The sequence below is a fragment of the Gavialis gangeticus genome, unplaced genomic scaffold (genome assembly GCF_001723915.1).
Source record: "Gavialis gangeticus isolate Ggan-Ray unplaced genomic scaffold, GavGan_comp1, whole genome shotgun sequence".
NCBI classification, from domain to species: domain Eukaryota; kingdom Metazoa; phylum Chordata; order Crocodylia; family Gavialidae; genus Gavialis; species Gavialis gangeticus.
This window is the reverse complement of record NW_017729031.1, coordinates 60,971,831-60,987,743: the sequence shown is the minus strand read 5'-3', so window position 1 is coordinate 60,987,743 and position 15,913 is coordinate 60,971,831. Positions and strand designations below refer to the sequence as shown.

The window sequence follows — 15,913 nt, the reverse complement described above, 5'->3', positions numbered from 1 at the left end:
GACAATACCAAATAAGAGTCAATATATTTTCAAAGATTTAATTCTATTTCAGTAGATTAATTTAGAAACTAAACAATATCAGTTCCTACAGAAATGCAAAATATTGGAAGTACATTAGGAGTATATTTTTATTCGTAATGCTTTGTTTTCTCGGTGTGAGATTGTTGTCTTAATTTACAAATAATTTTGAGATTACTAAAAGAAAGCTACTATTTTTAAAGTGCCTGAGGTTCATAAGAGAATTCTTCCTGAAGAAAGAGTACCTACTGTTATTTCTAGAAAAGAGGAAGCTTCGCCATATGAACATACATCAATTCTTCAACGAAATTACAAAGCATTGCAGAAAATTAAAGGCAGTTAGTTTCAGGGTCATGTCCATTTTCAGTACAATTGAAGAGACACCATCAATTTGAATTCTGAGAACTGCTAAAAGTAATTTCCCCCTCTACCCTTGAGTTTATTTCCTACTTTAATTTTTTTTATTCATTTTTAAAAGTTTCTCTCTCCTCAAATCCAAGGCTCTGATCTAGAAAAGATCTACACAATGTTTAAGTTTAATGATATGATAAGACTTAATGAGTGTCATTTAAGTGCTGCTAATACCATTGCTCAATTAAACTTTAAATAACTAGAGGGGAAAAACAGTACAATTCGACTATACATAAAATGCTGTCCGATGTCCAAAATAATCTAACTGGAAAAACATAGGAAAATAGTTTTGTACTCTTTTAGTTTGACTAGTATGACTATTATTTGCAGTAGTTGTAGACAAAAATTCCCAGAAGTGTACTATTATCCACTGAAGATATTTCATTAATTTATGCATTTGTACAGGTAGCTGTTTGTCACTTTACAAATATGTATGATAACATGTTGTTTTAATCTTTGTTTTCTAAATGACTTCAAAATTTCTAAAATAACTAATATCTTTAAAGTATCTGAAGTTTATGAAGAAATTCTGGAAGAAAAAATTCCTGTTGTTATCCCTAGAAAGCCAGAATCTCCACCACACAAAGGTATATTATTTCTTCAAGCAATTTAAAAAATAATGAACTCAGTGTAAATCATATTATTTGTCTTCATGATTCATTTTAAGTTCTATACAATTAATTCATGTAATCATCCTAACTGCTCCTTGGATGTCTTAAAAGTTTGTCTGTCTACATCTTCCATTCTCTCTCTGTTCTTTGCATTTTGTATTTTACAAATTCTTAAAAGAAACTAATATCTTTAAAGTGTCTGAAGTTTATGAAGAAATTCTCCTGGAAGAGAAAATCCATGTTGTTTTTCCTAGAGAGCCAGAAGTTCCACCAGCTAAAGGTACAGAATTTCTTCAAGCAATTTATAAAATAATGAACTCTCTGTAAATCACGTTATTCATCTTCCTGAGTCAATTTATGTTCCTTACAGTTAATTCATATGTTTATAATAACTAATCCCCATTTGTCTTAAAAGTTTGTCTAGCTGTCTCTTTGTTCTTTGAATTTTGTATTTTACAAATTCTTAATACTGATATCTTTCAAGTGCCTCCAGTGCCCAAGAAACCTGTCCCACATAAGAAAATATCTCCTTCTGTACCAGAAGAAGAAGCTCCACCAATTAAAGGTACATGAGCTTCAACTAGGATTTTAATGAAACAAAAGAAGTCGGTATATTCTTTTAAAGTGTATTTAATCCTCTGTGTGAGGTATCCAATACCCTTGTGTATTACATTGATTTAAGAGGAGGCTCTCTAGCAATATTATGATATTCTGTGGCATCATCTATGAGCCTAATTAATTCCTTGATAATTCCTTGATAACTAGTTCCTTGAGACATTACATCTTCATTGAAACTATAAAGCAGTGAATTCCAGCCATTGGTCTTCATATGTTAATACCATCTATTCTGGTATATTTTCCACTAGCTCCTCCAGTTGATTTACAAACTGTGTATTTTGCTCCTTATTTTTTTATATTTTAAGTTTTTTTTAATTTCTAAAACAATCCACTCTCCTTAAAGTGCCTGAGGTACCAAAGAAAGTCATCCTCAAAGAAAAAGTACTTATCGCTGTACCTAAAGAAGAAGCTCCACCTCTTGAAGGTACGCGCACAATTGAACGGAATTTAAGGAAAGAAAATAACTTTGTTGTGTATTCTTTAACCTCTTTTAATGTGCAATATGTGTTCCATTTGATATAAAACCCAAGCCATAGCTAGCTGCAATAGTTAAGGGATAGCTTTTGAAGTGAGGTTTATTAATCTCTGCATCAAATTTAGAATTGTTTAAGCACATTTTTATTGGCACTGTCCATTTATTTCAAAGGATGATAAAAAAATAACAATTTTTCTCACATTGAGGTTGTTCCTGAGAAAATTACCTTGTTTTATTTAAATTACAGAAAATATTTTTCTGGGTCACAAACTAAAGTTTTTTTTCATAATTTTCTTGTAAAGATTTTACAAAAACAAAGTATTAAAGAAGATACTAATTTTTCTGTCTGTTTAAAGCTAGTTTCACTGAAGATATTAATAAAAATATTTCAAAATAGTGAGAGAACAGAATAAATGCATGAGATTAAGTGGCAAGCAGTCCCACCAAAAAAAAATCCCTTAGCAATAGATAAGAAAGAAAGTGGACATAGCTTGGCTTGCAGCTGAGGCTTATAAAGTAAGCATCACTACACCACATTCGTCAGTCCCAGGAAATAATGAGTCTTAGGACATACCACACTACCTCCCTGCCTACAGCACACTGAAGTCAAGAATTGAGCAATGTTAAATAGCCTATACTTTTTTGGTAACCTACTTAACAGTGGCCCGTTTCTAAGGATAGGTTAGGAGCCTATGTTTCCCACTGTGATATCAGGTCTTGCATTTGGTTTTTTTGTCTCTCATGTTGTCTTTTTGTTTTAACATGTTATAAGTAAATTTGAAAATTCTAAAAGAAAACTAATATCTTTTAAGAACCTGAAGTTTATGATGAAATTCCTCCAGAAGAGAAAGTTCTTACGGTTGTTCCAAGAGAAGAGGAAGTTCCCCCTGAAGAAGGTACATTACCGTCTTCATCAACTCTTCAAAGAACTTTCAAAGCACCAAAAACCAGAAAATGCAATTATTCATGTTCATTGTTTAACTCCTGTTCAATATGTTTCACCCTTATGTTCATCCCAATTATTTCCCACTTTTTTATCAATTTGTCTGCCTATGTTTTACGTTGTATTTCTGTTCTTTATTTTTTATACATTCTAAAAATGAACTAATATCTTTAAAAGTGCCTGAGGTGCCCAAGAAACATGTTCCAGAAGAAAAAGTCCATATTTCTGTGCCCAAAAAGCCAGAACCAACTGCGGTGCCTAAAGAAGCAGAACCTCCACCAACCAAAGGTATACATTATTTGATAACTGAAGTTTTAGTAAATAGTTCTATCTTATTTTGCTAGGAAAATCTCTTCTTTGTCTACGATACTGTTCATTAATTTTAATTATCTTCTAATTTGTCTGTCAAATTGATATCAGGATTTGGTAGCAATGTCCCTTTTTTATATGTCCCTTTTTGTGTTACTTTACTATACTTTATTATTTGTATATGCATTTGAAATTCCTAAAATTAAATGCATGAATATCTTTAAAGTGTCTGAAGTGCCCAAGAAAGCTGTTCCAGAAGAGAAAATCCCTGTCACTGTTCCTAAAAAGCCAGAAGCTCCACCCACTGAAGGTATAGAGCATAATATGAAGTAATGAACAATTATCTTATTTGCCAGATAAACAGTATTTTTTCTCAGAAGCATGTCTTGGTCTTTGCTTTTGTTATTATCAGATCTTTGGAAATTATTTACAATCAGCAGTTCTTCTCTTCTAGAAGTAAATTTCTGATGATACTTTTATTGCAAGGATACATAAAATTACATCGGGCAACTGGATAGAAGAAAAAGAAAGAAATTGAGCTGTGATTGCAAATAATAAGCAGCAATATAGCCTATTTAATAGACATTCCATATAGGTCAAATGTTATCACTAATGGATATCAGAATCACTGTAAATGACTTTACAAGTCCATTCACAACTACTAGAGAATAATATTGCAACCCCCTATCACCAGCATCATGTTAGTTTTAACGGCCATTTGACTACTAGTTTGGATGGCAGAAGGGGCAGTCCAGAAGCAGTCATTCCTTCTGCCATTTTTGAGAATGTACTAGAACTGTCAGTTCTGGAGGTGTTTCACCATTGGTTGATAAAAGACTATTGGAGTTCCTGTGAATGGTGCTAAGACCAATGCCCTCACTAAAATAATAGGACCAATGAAGTCCAATAGGGATATCTTGACCAAAAAAAGTGTATACAATTGGCACAGAATGTGTGTTAAACAGATGTCTGTTACTTCATGTCAACATGTTTTTGTCACTTTTCTGTTCTTAATACTTGTATATGTATTTTAGAATTCCTAAAACTAAAATAAACTAATATCTTTAAAGTGCCTGAGGTACCGAAGAAAGCTATCCCAGAAAAGAAAGAACCTGTCGCTGTACCTAAAAAGCCAGAACCTCCACCACCTAAAGGTACATGCCAATATTGGAGACATTCTGAAGATAAATGTCTCCCTCTCTTGGAAATAAGGGTTATAATCCTGTGTTTTAAAATCTAGAATAGCCTTTAGTAGTAATGTAGTACATATTGCATAAAACAAATCACTCTTTGCATTTTATATCTTTAATCTTCCCAATATGCCTCTTACGGTGGATCCTTATTCTTAACCATTTAAATACCTTTGGAATATTAAATATAACAAAACAAATACTGTTTTCTTTAAAGTGCCTGAGGTGCCCAAGAAAGTTCCAGAAGAGAAAGTACCTGTTGCTGTTCCTAAAAAGCCAGAACCTCCTCCAGCTAAAGGTACACCTTTGCCTTGTTCTTATTAATGTTATACTTTAAGTAAGCATGATCCTGTTTCTTTATTTTTATTGTCTAAACTCTACACTTTCTATTATTCTGAAGAGTCCAAATCCCTTGTTGCTGGACTATAACTCTCATCAGAATAATAAAAGTTCATAGATTCATAGATTAGAGATAGCTGCACATCAGATAGACAGAGGAAAAGGCTTTAAGGCTACTTTAGAAGTTTCTAAGAAGAAACAAGTCTTCTTTGGTACATTTATCTCAAACATGCTAGATACTGTCCGTGTCTACACTTGATGCTTATTGTGCAGGAGTTCATTACCAGGGTGCAGTAGCTCATTAGTACTGTGCAGTAGCATTACAGGGCACAAACCATGATGCAACACTGCTGCACAGTAGTAACAACCTACTGCACAATAGTAATGAGCTACTGTGCTACCAATGTCACCAGGAAGCCATGTGGAGATGTTACTGTGCAGTAATGCCAGTTACTGCACAATCATGTAGTATTTGAGTATGCAAGTACGACATAACTGTGCAGTAACAACTGTGCAGTCAATGTCTCATGTGGACACAGCCTCTAGGTGTGGAATCAATTAAAAATGGGATTAAATAATCTCAAGTCACAAATTTGGAGACATTAGTTCCAGATGGCTTTGGTAGTCATAGAACAAGTCACCTGATATATGGATAGTCTAGAGAAGAAATTGTCAAGCATGACTTCACTTTAGGAGAAATTGTTCTCCTAAAAAGTGTTGGGTGGAAAGGGCAGCTATAAAAAAGGCAATGTTAGCATGAGCCAAAATGAAAGAAAAAATTAACCCAAAAGGAAAAGAAAATCCATCTGACATGGAGGATTCAGATATTGCAGTGAAAATATGCCCATTATAGTAGAAGAAAGGATGAGGGTAATAAATGTATATGATGGCTTAAATAATCTCCATAGTTTTATTTTCTTCTTTTGCTTTAAAGTTTTACAGGTATCAATAACATTCTCTATAATAAGAAAAACTAATGCTATTTCTTTAAAGTGCCTGAGGTGCCAAAGAAAGTGGTCCCTGAAGAGAAAGTAAAAGTGCCTGTACCTAAAAAACCAGAAGCTCCACCAGCTAAAGGTATGTGTCATTACAGTAAAATTCTACTGACAGTTTGTCCTATTCTCACTAATGTAACTTTTAAATATTCACTCTGTCCAGTTTCTTTTCCACTGTAACCTATCATTTATACATTTTATTGTGGGGTGGGGGGGAGATGTCTCTTCCCCAACTGATGTTTACACATAGCTCTTAATAAAGAGTGTAAATAACCGACACATTAAGTGGTATAGTATATTCTATGTGTAGTAATTAAGATCTGCCTTTTAAGATCAGAATTATTGAGGGCCCTATACTGTTCTTAATGCTTTCCACAATTCCATGAAATTTTTACTGTACACATAAAATTTAACTTTAAAGTGCCTGAGGTCCCCAAGAAGGTGGTTCCAGAAGAAAAAGTACCAGTTGCCGTGCCTGAAGAACCAGAAGTACCACCAGCCAAAGGTATTTGTTATTACTGAGAAATCACTGGGGGGACATCTTAGTCTTTTTGTTTGTTTGTTTGTTTGTTTTAACATTGTTCAAGACAACATCAAAGATATTTGATGTTGTACTGCTATTGTCTGTGGGTTTGTAAATCTTATTTTTTGTGTAAAAGTGAAACAAAGGATGCTTGGAACTTGATAGCCTCATGAAAATCCCCTGGCCTTCATATGTTATATTGCTATTTTATTCTTAATGTTTTAGCCCTAATTATGTTATTAATATTTTTAAAGTGCCTGAGGTCCCAAAGAAAGTGGTCCCAGAAAAGAAAGTGCCTGTTGAAGTACCTAAGAAACCAGAACCTCCACCTCCTAAAGGTATATGTCATAACTGATGATATCACATAAACATTCTTTGGTTATACAGAATACATTTTAAAATAGTTTTCGTTTTCTGTTATGAGATTTATCATTTTTTCTCATTGTATAAATTATTGTGTGTGTGTGTGTGTGTGTGTGCTCATGTGTGTGCTCATTTATGTGTATACACATGAGAGGGAGGAGTTAAAGCTCACCACCACAAGACCAATGCAAGGGAGGGAATGTCAGGAAGTGAAAGAGATAAATTACCATTTAGATCTGTAATTGTGATTATATTTTGTGTCTCCGAGTTTTGGATTTCTAGACCACTCGAAATATTTCAGAAATATCTTTGTCGTTCATAAAAATAAAAGAAACAACTTTCTTTTAAGTGCCTGAAGTACCCAAGAGAGTGGTCCCAGAAAAGAAAGTACCCATTGAAGTACCAAAGAAACCAGAACCTCCACCACCGGAAGGTAATTGTTACAAGTGATGAAACCACAACAAAATCTTGGCTTGGTTCTCTGGAATGGAACATACTTTTCTTTTCCTGTTAAGACATTTGTAAATTGTTCTTCTTGTGTACACTGTAGAGTGCATTTGTGTATGAGTAAAACTCAACATAGTTAAAAGAGCTAGCAAGAGATAGGTTCAAAAGAATGATTTTCATTGAGTGACAGAGGGTGCACCTACACATTCATTAATGCGCTTTTGCTAATGTGCATTAAATTTAGTACCTCCACTCTGAGGTACTAGAAAAAGATGCATTAGCCTATTTTAATGTGCATTGGTGAAAGTGCGCGTTTTCTTTGTGATGGAAGAACCATGGATTAAATGCTTTAATGTGCATTAAAATAAGCTAATGTGCATTATAGCTTATGTATAGATATGTCCAGAGAGAGGCAAATTGACATCATGAATGTTTCTGATATCTCTGAGTTTTGATTTTCCACAGTATTTTTAATATTTTAAAACTATTTGGAACATTCATAAAAATAAAAGAAATTGCTTTCTTTTAAGTGCCCGAGGTTCCCAAAGAAGTGGTCCCAGAGAAGAAAGTACCAGTTGAAGTACCTAAGAAACCAGAACCTCCACCACCTAAAGGTATATATTAGTCACTGAGAAACTCATAATAAAATTTTGACTATTTTTTGCAAATATTACCTTAAAAAAATATTGTTTATAATAAATATAACTAGATTGGCTCCTCTCCTTTAGTTATCCATGCATAGTTCCTATAAACAGTGGGTTTTATGTAACCTTGTGAAACACTTGCAATAAGTCCCCTGTCTTTATTACACTGGTTTTTTTGAGCTTGCTATTACTGATGCTGGTTTATGTCTTTCTCCATCTTAAATTTTAATTTTATATGTTTAATACTTTATAAAATTGTTTATATTCCAAAAAAATAAAATAAGTTAATATCTTTGAAGTACCTGAGGTGCCGAAGAAAGTTGTTCCAGAAGAAAAAGTACCAGTGGCTGTACCTAAAAAACCAGAACCTCCTGCTGTCCCTAAAAAACCAGAACCTCCACCTGCTAAAGGTACTTATATATACACTGAACATCATAAAATAAAAGCTTATGTATCACTTTATTATTTTTCAAAGGCACAGATCTTTAAAGGTAGCCTTTACATGAGTTTGGGGGGTTCATATGCACATATGTGTGTATGTGTGACTAGCTGATGTTTGAATATACATTGGCATTGTTTGTGTCTGATGTTTCCTAGGCTTTATAACTCTTATTAATGTAGTGTATATTGAATATTCCTGGAAGTAAAAACAACTAATATCTTTAAAGTACCAGAGGTACCGAAGAAAGCTGTCCCAGAAGAGAAAGTACCAGTAGCTGTGCCTAAAAAACCAGAACCTGCTGTTGTACCTAAAGAACCAGAACCTCCACCTGTTAAAGGTAAAAAAAAACACCCCAGTACTGAAGAAAACATAACACTAATATTTTTTATCTGGTTTTCTTGATTTTTAAAAATTGTCCAGGTCATCTCAGGCTTCTAACTCTATACATTCTGTGACTTGTACTATGTGTGTGCATGTTATCTACCTGATGTCTAAAAAACAGTGTAAAAATGTTTGCTGTCTCTGTTTGTATGTTTTATTCTTCTTCCTTATATTTTCTATATATATCTGATATTCATGAAAATCAATACAACTAATATCTTTAAAGTGCCTGTGGTGTCCAGGAAAGTTGTCCCAGAAGAGAAAGTACCTGTTGCAGCACCTAAAAAACCAGAACCTGTCACTGTACCTAAGCCACCAGAAGCTCCACCAGCTAAAGGTACATGTCTTCCTTGCTGCTACCATAAAAGAACCCTTTTCTTGTCAGCCAGAATAGCCTGACCATTTTCCGATTGTTGTTTGCAAATCTTCTCATTGTCTAACTGTATTCTCTGTGTATATGTGTGCTGTGTGAGACAAGCCTCTATTCAGCAAAACGTTTCAATACATATTTAAATACTTTGCTGAAAAGGGCTAGCAACTGCAATTAAGTGATAACTGAATATCACCTTATCAATGTCTTTCATAAGTCTGTGGTTTTTGTTCCATTGATCCCTCCAATATTGTGCACAAACCTTTAACAATCCTAAAAGTAAGAAAACAAATACCTTTTAAAAATGCCTGAGGAGACAGAGGGCTGTTCCAGAGGTGCCTAGTGTCATGTCTAAAAAAACCCAAAGCCAACTTCCCTTCCTATAAAAACCAGAAGCTCCATCAACTAAAGATAATTAATGTAACTTTTTTCTTGTCCTCTTGAATAAAAGTTTAACATATGCTCTTCTGCTTATCATCTAAAATATGTTACATGCATTTATCATGTGACTCATACTGTATCTAAGAGAGTGAATTGACCTCACTCATTTCTTGAAGATGTTCATGCTTTCTGAGTCACTGTTCAGCTGGTATAAAATTAAAGTTACTAATATCTTCAAAGTGCCTGAGGTACCCAAGAAAGCTGTGCCAGAAGATAGAGTACCTGTTGCTGTACCAAGAAAGCTGGAACCCCCACCAGAGAGAGGTACATGTCTTTAGAGATATTATCATAAAGAAGAAACTTAATTTTGTTCTCAGAAGACTTGCCTTAATGTCCTTTGTCCAGTCTATTATTACCTGTCTTACTGTGAAAACTGTACTGAATGTAATAGTGCAAAAGTAACAAATCAAGATCTTTGAATGTATCTACAGTAATGTTTTAACATCACTGTCTTCTGTGTTTTATTCCTTTACTTAATACCTCATTCACATTTTTATAAATGTAAAACTAAAACGAGCTAATATCTTTAAAGTAGCTGAAATTTCTCCAAACACTGACTCTGCCTAGCAACTAGAGATATTTTATGGCATCTAGAAGGTTCACAGATTCAGAGTTAATATTTAATTGTTTGCAAAAAACCCCAACAAATCTCTCTCAAACTTAGGAACACTATTAGTAGGGTAATGCAGAGTAACCCAAATCAATGCTGCCTTCCTAAATTAGATTACTGACAGACTGAAACAATGGATCGGAAATCAACTAAAAAGCTAGAACTTCCACCAGCTCAGAGTACCTGTTGATATAAATAGTTCCACAGTGCCAAAAATTAGCCTGGTTTTCTTGACAATTACTTTAAATACAATTAATTTCCTCCATTATTAAACATCCGAGATGTGTAGAGTGTAGGTTATTGTGAATGAGTACTTCTAGTATGACAAAAACTTGATTGACTTATAAATTAAGCCAAACAATACAATTAGGTGATATGCTCCATATATTCAATATAATAAGACTCTAACAACTTTTAATAAAAAAAGAAAAAGTGTTTTTGAGAAAGTTTCCAGTTTTGAGTTAATGTAAATTATGGCAGCATGGTCTTTACGATTCTGCTGACAGTCTCAAGCAATGGAATAGAGAGATATAAATACTCAACATACAGATCCTCTTCTATTATTCACAATAAATCACTTAAATTGACAGCACTTAGACATTAAAGCAAAATAAGAAAGGATTAGATCTATATTTTTTAAAAGATATTACTACATTAGACAATAAAAGGAAAAAGATAAGAGTGAGATCAACAAAGAGGAGGGAATAGAACCAAAGAGCAAAAGTAGGGGTAACAATGAGGGGAGATAAGCCCTCTCTTTACAGCCGCACAGTATTGTTCACTGTGTGGCTCTGAACAAGCAATTAATGAAAAAGAAAAAATCTATGTTACTTCTTACATAAGGATAATGAAGGATATTTGTGCAAATCCTTCTAGAGGGAGTTCTCTTGCAACTAGTAGGCCTGTATTTAATTTACATGCTAGGACACAAAAATTGTTGTTGAAAGGAGAATTTGGTTTCTCACTGGGTGTGTCTACACTTGCAATTAATTCAACGCAATAAACTCTGGAGGAGTTTGAGCCAGAGTAAACTACTCTCAGGAACAGTATCTACACGTGTGCCCAGGAAAGCAGCAATCTGAGCTGAGGCAGAGCAGTTTATGCTGGGACAAGTCAGCCCCAGGCTCCAGATGGCAGCATTGGGAAGCAGAGAGGTTGGCTGGAGCAAAAGGGTGCTGAAACTGTGGAGCCATGTGGCTAGGTGGCAAGCAGGAGCTGGGCCTGCCCAGGAACTGACCAGCTACAATTTATGCCTGCAGCCAGTATCTACATGTGCATTTAACTTCAGTAAACTATCCTGGCCTAAAATGTATGTCCCAAACAGTACTATCTTACTACAGCATTAATTAGTTAAAAGTGGCCTGATGCCATTAGACATGTAAACAGTGATGCTTTTCTTTGCAGCTACTTAGTGTACTCTGCAGTTAAGTGCATGTATAAATGTGACCACTGAGAGATATAGAGACCAAAAGGACTTGATAAGATCAAGGTCTATGTGATGTGTGTCACTGTTTGTTTAATGCACAACTTTGACATTCAGTAAACTAAAAGATACTAATATCTTCAAGTGCCTGAAGTACCCAAGAAAGTTCTGCCAGAAGAGAGACTACCTGTTCCTGCACCTAAAAAGCCAAGCCCTCCACCATCTAGAGGTACATATCATCATAAAGAAGATACTTTGTCTTGTTCTCTTAACATCTTCTGTCCAGTCAGTTGATTTTTGGCTGACTTTTGTAAATGGTGCTCTTTCCATAAATTGTACTGATTATGAGTGTGTCAGATTTAAACCGTTGCTGTGTTAAAGTTTTGGAGAGCCCCATCTTTTTTTGCTTTGTCGGGGCTTTTCTTGAGGTTTTGTACATTCTTTGTCAAGTGGAAAATAAAGCAAACTAATATCTTTAAAGTGCCGGCGATACCCAAGAGAGTTGTCCCAGAAGAGATAGCACCTGAGGTTGAACCTGAAATAATAGAGCCTTTTGCTGAACCTGAAATACCAGAAGCTCCACCAGCTGAAGGTACTTACATAATGTCATCAACACATTCCTGAGAGTACTTTATTCTGAATAACTTGCGTTTTATACTTTGTCCATCCATTTTCCATTCATCTGTCCATGATTTTGACTCATTACCCCGTTCACAATCTGTGTGTGTCTGTGTGTCAGAAAGGTGGGGGGGGAGGGAAGGGGAGTGAGAGAGATGGACTCCTGTTCAGCAGAAAACTGGAGCACATGCCCAAGTGCTTATCTGTTTTTTAAGTGCATGTCCACGTGCTTTGCTAATAAAGGCCAACCAGAGAGAGTAATTGATGTTTTCCTATGATATCCATGTCTTTCAAATGTGTGTGATTTATGTTTCATTCTAGCTTATAATGTTGAGTACACATCTTTAACAATTTTAAAAGTAAGGCAAAATAATATCTTTAAAGTGCCTGAGATAGTGGAAGAAGTGCCTTTCCCAGAAGAGGAAGTGCCTGTTGCTGAGCCTAAAAAACCAGAACCAGCTCCTGTGCCTAAAAAACCAGCAGCACCACCAGCTAAAGGTATATATTATCATCAACACAGGCTTTTCTTCTGGTCTTGAATACTAGTTTAGCATACTTTGGCTAATATTTTATCAGGTTTGTGAAACCTAATTGTGATGTTAATTCTGCTGTCTATAGGAGAGCATGTGTGACTTCATTAGTAGATTGTTAACAGTACTTATGTCCTTTACATTTATGTTCATTTTCCTAATGGTTTGTACATCTGTTTAACAATCATATAAGTAAAATGAACTAATATCTTTAAAGTGCTTAAGATGCCTAAGAGAGCAGTTCCAGAAGAGAAAGCTCCTGTTGCTGTACCTAAAAAAGTAGAACTTCATCCAACCAAAGGTACATGTCATCCTCCATGATGTCATAATGAAGATTTTTTGTCTCGTTTTCTTGAATGTCATTTTCCGCTGACTTCTTTCAGTCCGTTCTCTGCTAAAAGGCATGAATTTCACTTAATGTGTGAATTGTATTTGATGGGTGTCAAATATCTGCTTACTGACTCATGTTGAGTCAATACAATGCTGTCCTCCTTAATCTGCTGACAGCTTGAATCAATGATCAGGAAGGTTTAAACAACTCCTCACCTTTCTGTAAATTTATTTAACATTGAAACCTACTGGTAACTCTGTAATGAGATGCACCTTTGGTAATTATTTTAGCAATAGAATGAGTACTCAAATATACATGCCAACCCAAAGAGTAGGCTCTGGAGGATAGAAGAGTGGACTTCGATGAAGACCTTGAGTGGGGAAGATGGGCTGAGACAGGAGGATGAGGAAAGAGTACAAATAAAGAGCAGAAATAGTGATAATACTGAGGGGAAGTATGTTTCATTCCCAATATAAAGCTGAATGTCCACCTACAGATATTAACAAACACAAAATAGAACTATAAACTGAGTTACTGTATGGTGGTCAGATTCCACATTTGATATTTAGTCCTGTCTTTGGAAGTCAACTGTGTAGAGAGTAGGAGTGTATTCTTGCATTTGTATCCTAATGCAGAGAATATTAAAAAATGAATATCCTCTTTCTTGTATGACACCCTTTTAATGCCTCACATTTGATACAAGAACAGTGAAAGTAATGATGATTAAATATAATCTTGTTTACTTGTTGGATATGTTCATGTTCTGTTTCCTTACATATCTCATTCTTTCACATACAACATTTACAAAAGTAAAATATATTAATATCTTCAAAGTGCCTGAGGTACCCAAGAAAACTATCCCAAAAGAAAAAGTACATGCTGTTGTACCTAAAAAGCTAGAACCTTCATCAATAAGATGTACAAGTCATCATAGATATTACCCTAAAAAATATTTTTCTTATTTTCTTGACATTTACTTTTAATGTAATTTATCTCTTCTATTAACCAACACCTGAGATTTGCAGATTCTAAGTATAGTTGTACTGAGGGGATGCCGAATACTTTGCTTACTGGCTCTATTAAGCCAGAATTTATAATTCTCTGACATGCTCCATGTACTCAAACAAATCAGACACTAAAACTTTATTATTTAAATAATAATGGAATATTGAGAACTTTCCAGATTTAAAATAATATAAATTACAGCATTGCTGTGTTCATGACTGCTTACAAACAAGGGATTTAAGAGATGTAAGCTCCTCCAGATGCAAAAATTTGCTCATACACAAACAAACATATGTAAACACTTAAAATCATGAAGCATAAACTCAAAGGCACAAAGATAAACAATCAAGAGATTTAAAGAAAATTAGATCATTAGAAAGAACCAAAAGGAGAAAGGGAATATATGTGGGGGTGACTGGGAGACAGTACAGAAACCAGAAGTAGCTACAAGGAAGGAAAACTAGGAGGAAGAACAGAGACACAGAAGGAGAAGAAAAGAGAGAGTTCAACACAGAAAAAAATCAGATGGAAGGGCAAGAACTGATAACAGTATTGCTGACTGTAGCTCTAAACAAACAATGAATGAGAAAGGAAAGGTCTAGGGTTGTTCCTACACAAATATTCCTACAGGAAATTCTGTTGCAACCAGTGGGGCTATATTCAACTTACTTCATGCTAGGACACAGAAATTATTATAGAAAGGAGAATTCAGTTTCTCAGAGAGTGCATTTGACCCCATGTTGTTGTGTGTGAAAGAGGCAGAGACCAAAAGGACTTGATAAGATCAAGGTCTATGTGATGTGTGTCACTGTTTGTTTAATGCACAACTTTGACATTCAGTAAACTAAAAGATACTAATATCTTCAAGTGCCTGAAGTACCCAAGAAAGTTCTGCCAGAAGAGAGACTACCTGTTCCTGCACCTAAAAAGCCAAGCCCTCCACCAGCTAGAGGTACATATCATCATAAAGAAGATACTTTGTCTTGTTCTCTTAACATCTTCTGTCCAGTCAGTTGATTTTTGGCTGACTTTTGTAAATGGTGCTCTTTCCATAAATTGTACTGATTATGAGTGTGTCAGATTTAAACCGTTGCTGTGTTAAAGTTTTGGAGAGCCCCATCTTTTTTTGCTTTGTCGGGGCTTTTCTTGAGGTTTTGTACATTCTTTGTCAAGTGGAAAATAAAGCAAACTAATATCTTTAAAGTGCCGGCGATACCCAAGAGAGTTGTCCCAGAAGAGATAGCACCTGAGGTTGAACCTGAAATAATAGAGCCTTTTGCTGAACCTGAAATACCAGAAGCTCCACCAGCTGAAGGTACTTACATAATGTCATCAACACATTCCTGAGAGTACTTTATTCTGAATAACTTGCGTTTTATACTTTGTCCATCCATTTTCCATTCATCTGTCCATGATTTTGACTCATTACCCCGTTCACAATCTGTGTGTGTCTGTGTGTCAGAAAGGTGGGGGGGGAGGGAAGGGGAGTGAGAGAGATGGACTCCTGTTCAGCAGAAAACTGGAGCACATGCCCAAGTGCTTATCTGTTTTTTAAGTGCATGTCCACGTGCTTTGCTAATAAAGGCCAACCAGAGAGAGTAATTGATGTTTTCCTATGATATCCATGTCTTTCAAATGTGTGTGATTTATGTTTCATTCTAGCTTATAATGTTGAGTACACATCTTTAACAATTTTAAAAGTAAGGCAAAATAATATCTTTAAAGTGCCTGAAGAGTTGGAAGAAATCCCAGAACCTGCCCCCGAGGAAGAAGTGCCTGCCCCCGAGGAAGAAGTGCCTGTCCCAGAGGAAGAAGTGCCTGTTGTTGAGCCTAAAGAACCAGAACCTGTGGTTGAGCCAAGAAAACCAGCAACACC

General features: G+C 35.2%; 1 protein-coding gene across 1 annotated transcript in view; it reads left to right on the top strand.

Annotated features, from left to right (window-relative positions):
* The window catches only part of TTN (titin), a 312,981-nt gene that overhangs the window by 163,307 nt on the left and 133,761 nt on the right, over positions 1-15,913 (top strand). Inside the window, exons 158-180 of the mRNA XM_019522860.1 lie at positions 222-356; positions 936-1,016; positions 1,237-1,320; positions 1,456-1,605; positions 2,002-2,082; positions 2,946-3,029; positions 3,254-3,364; positions 3,612-3,695; positions 4,456-4,539; positions 4,793-4,873; positions 5,908-5,991; positions 6,331-6,414; positions 6,687-6,770; positions 7,145-7,228; positions 7,773-7,856; positions 8,186-8,296; positions 8,555-8,665; positions 8,936-9,046; positions 9,701-9,784; positions 11,699-11,782; positions 14,906-14,989; positions 15,242-15,352; positions 15,763-15,851. Coding sequence (XP_019378405.1) covers positions 222-356; positions 936-1,016; positions 1,237-1,320; positions 1,456-1,605; positions 2,002-2,082; positions 2,946-3,029; positions 3,254-3,364; positions 3,612-3,695; positions 4,456-4,539; positions 4,793-4,873; positions 5,908-5,991; positions 6,331-6,414; positions 6,687-6,770; positions 7,145-7,228; positions 7,773-7,856; positions 8,186-8,296; positions 8,555-8,665; positions 8,936-9,046; positions 9,701-9,784; positions 11,699-11,782; positions 14,906-14,989; positions 15,242-15,352; positions 15,763-15,851 — 2,180 coding nt within the window. The remainder of the gene's footprint in view (positions 1-221; positions 357-935; positions 1,017-1,236; positions 1,321-1,455; positions 1,606-2,001; positions 2,083-2,945; positions 3,030-3,253; positions 3,365-3,611; positions 3,696-4,455; positions 4,540-4,792; positions 4,874-5,907; positions 5,992-6,330; positions 6,415-6,686; positions 6,771-7,144; positions 7,229-7,772; positions 7,857-8,185; positions 8,297-8,554; positions 8,666-8,935; positions 9,047-9,700; positions 9,785-11,698; positions 11,783-14,905; positions 14,990-15,241; positions 15,353-15,762; positions 15,852-15,913) is intronic.